The sequence below is a fragment of the Sceloporus occidentalis genome, unplaced genomic scaffold, assembly GCF_023333645.1.
Source record: "Sceloporus occidentalis isolate IW3139 unplaced genomic scaffold, rSceOcc1.0.p SCAF_248, whole genome shotgun sequence".
In the NCBI taxonomy this organism is placed as follows: domain Eukaryota; kingdom Metazoa; phylum Chordata; class Lepidosauria; order Squamata; family Phrynosomatidae; genus Sceloporus; species Sceloporus occidentalis.
In genome coordinates, this window is record NW_028317228.1 from 280,069 (window position 1) to 282,682 (window position 2,614).

Genomic DNA, 2,614 nt, shown 5'->3' on the forward strand with positions numbered 1-2,614 from the left:
TGTGCTTACAGACCCATAATATGTACAATGGGAATAACATATATCACTATATACAGAGAGTTTATAGATACTATATTAATATATATGCTATCATTCAGGAAAGTCTCTTGGAATCCATAAAACACATATCAGCTTTCTGTGCTATTATCAATGAATTTTACATGTTTTTTTCACTCTTATTCTCTCACCCCATGCCACATATACAACAGATCTTGGCATTACAATGCTACGTTCACTTCATTGTACACAGATATAGACCATTTTGTACAATCACAAAACAGAGGCGGCAAATAATGTGCCGCTAAAATTACATGCCTATATAATATTTTATGGTCAATATTTAAGTCAAAAGCTTCCGATAGATGCTATTTTTCGCGCTGGTTGAGCCTATGTCATTTTTGACAGCGGTGCTCATGAGTTGACCAGTGCTGCTGCCTCCTGGCTCAGTGACCTTCTTACAGCAGAGCACGCTGTACACATATTTCTGGCACTGAGAGGAGGCATAGTAGTAAATTAGGGGGTCAAGGCAGCAGCTAACACTACTAACACAAGCACACATAATATAGGTAAAATACAGAGACTCCTTAGCATTGATCAAATAATGTGTTAGGAAGATTGCATTGGTTGGCCCAAAACAAATCACAAACACACACAACACGATGACTGCCAGGAACAAAGCACGTGTCTTCTTGCAAGTGTTCTCTATGTTTGATAAGCTGAGTCTCCTAATAATTCCAATATAGGAGATGGTTGTGGTGATTAAAGGCAAGAAAAAGAAGAGCAAACAATAGACAGAAAAATAGTATACGTAAAATGTCTGTTGGTCTTTCAAGTCTAGCACATCGTGGCAGGTGGTGATGCCCAGTCCAGCAATATATTTAGTTTGCTCGGTTATGAGTAGAGGTACAGTGCCCACTATCGATGTTGTCCAAATGAGAATGCAGACCATCCAGGAACGGCCTACAGTGCGCCAGGAAAGAGAGTGCATTGGGAAGACCACGGCTAGGAACCTGTCCACGCTGATACTTGTCATTAGCTGAATGGAGCAGTACATGTTGCAGTAAAAGGCAGCTGTAACAAAGCGGCACATCCCAGCTCCAAACCTCCAGTTGTTTCCTGAGAAGCGGTAAACTATAAGGAAAGGTAGAACACTCACAAAGCAAACATCAGCGACTGCCAGGTTCAGCATGTAAACCACTGCTGGTTTTCGGACTTTCATCTTGGTCAAGAAGATGATAATTGCCATCACATTCAGAGGCAATGCCAAAACGAACACAAGGGTATATACCGAAGGAATAAACTTGGTCAACCATGGGCTGGTGAGATAATATTCTCCTTCCTTTGTAACATTTGTTTGCAATGTTTTCCTTGGACTAAGGCTTCGAGAAATGACAACTTCATTTCCAGATCCTTCTCCAGAATCATCTATGGCATCATCTGGTATATCCTCAAATTCACCGTAATCATGAAAACCGTGAAAGCTTTTTATGGTCATATTTAACAAATGAACACCTGAAAATAAAACAGAAAGGTGATAATTTTTCAGGTCACAAGACTAAGTATTTTCAGAGAATACATTTATAGCAAGTACAGGACAATAACACTTCCGCCCTTACAGGCCCATGACATGTACATTTGGCTGTTCCTAGTTAAGTTACAAATTTGCCATGCTTAACTTCATTTTCAGAATTAGTTTACAGCAAACTCACATACACATTTATATAAAATACATTTATATTGTAACACAGTAAATTAGGTTAAAAAAGACACATACAAGTCCATAAAGTTCTACCTCGCTGTTAACCCCAAGGATGGCAGAAAACCCCACTTTGAAAACCATGTGTGTGCCAATTGTTTCTTGTCTCCAAAATGGCAGCCTGATTTTCCACTGTATGAAAAATCCATAACCAATGTATCTAATGTATTTGGAATACAAAATGCTATCTCCAGTGTTGATACTTTAATGGAAACTACAGTAGGGATCACTTTTTCCCTAGTAAAGTTACCTGAACCTTTAGTATTAATCCCAGAAGCTTGAAAACTACATTACCAGAAAGCTTGTTGTACTCACTTTACAAATGACTGGTCCACCATCTCAGCGGCGTTATAGAATCAAGGTTTGTCACAAAGATAAATCTATTTAAAAAGGACATTCAACAAGCCCTATAAATCAGGAGCTGGCTACATGCAGAAACACCAGCTGTTGGTGGACACCCTCCATCATTATCAGTCATGTTGGACCAATACTGATGTTATAGCCCAACGCGAGCATAGATAGGGTCCCATGTTGCCCAAGTAATAATTAGACAGGACGTCCCACCTAGATGTTTCCTGCTGTCAGATGTTGTTGAACAATGTTTACCAGCTAGTAGTAGATCAAATTACCACTACCACTTGGGGTTTCCGTGCATCAACATTTTAATAGGTACCAAATAATATTTATTTTTTTTTAAAAAGGCCACAAAAGGTTACTTATAAATGAAATGACACTTAGTGTCTCAATGCCATTAGTTTATTTGGTTTGAACTATATACACATGGTGGAAATTACGTAGCTTATCTTTTCCTGTCAAGCATTTACTCTCAAATATAATTAGAACTATTTAGTCATTTAC

At 38.5% G+C, this 2,614-nt stretch overlaps 1 protein-coding gene across 1 annotated transcript; it reads right to left on the reverse strand.

Annotated features, from left to right (window-relative positions):
* Nucleotides 1-340: 340 nt before the first annotated feature.
* On the reverse strand, nucleotides 341-1,246 carry LOC149276078 (proteinase-activated receptor 1-like). Its single transcript, XM_089503930.1, has one exon. The coding sequence runs from the start codon at nucleotides 1,244-1,246 to the stop codon at nucleotides 341-343; it is 906 nt and encodes a 301-aa protein (XP_089360056.1).
* Nucleotides 1,247-2,614: the final 1,368 nt, after the last annotated feature.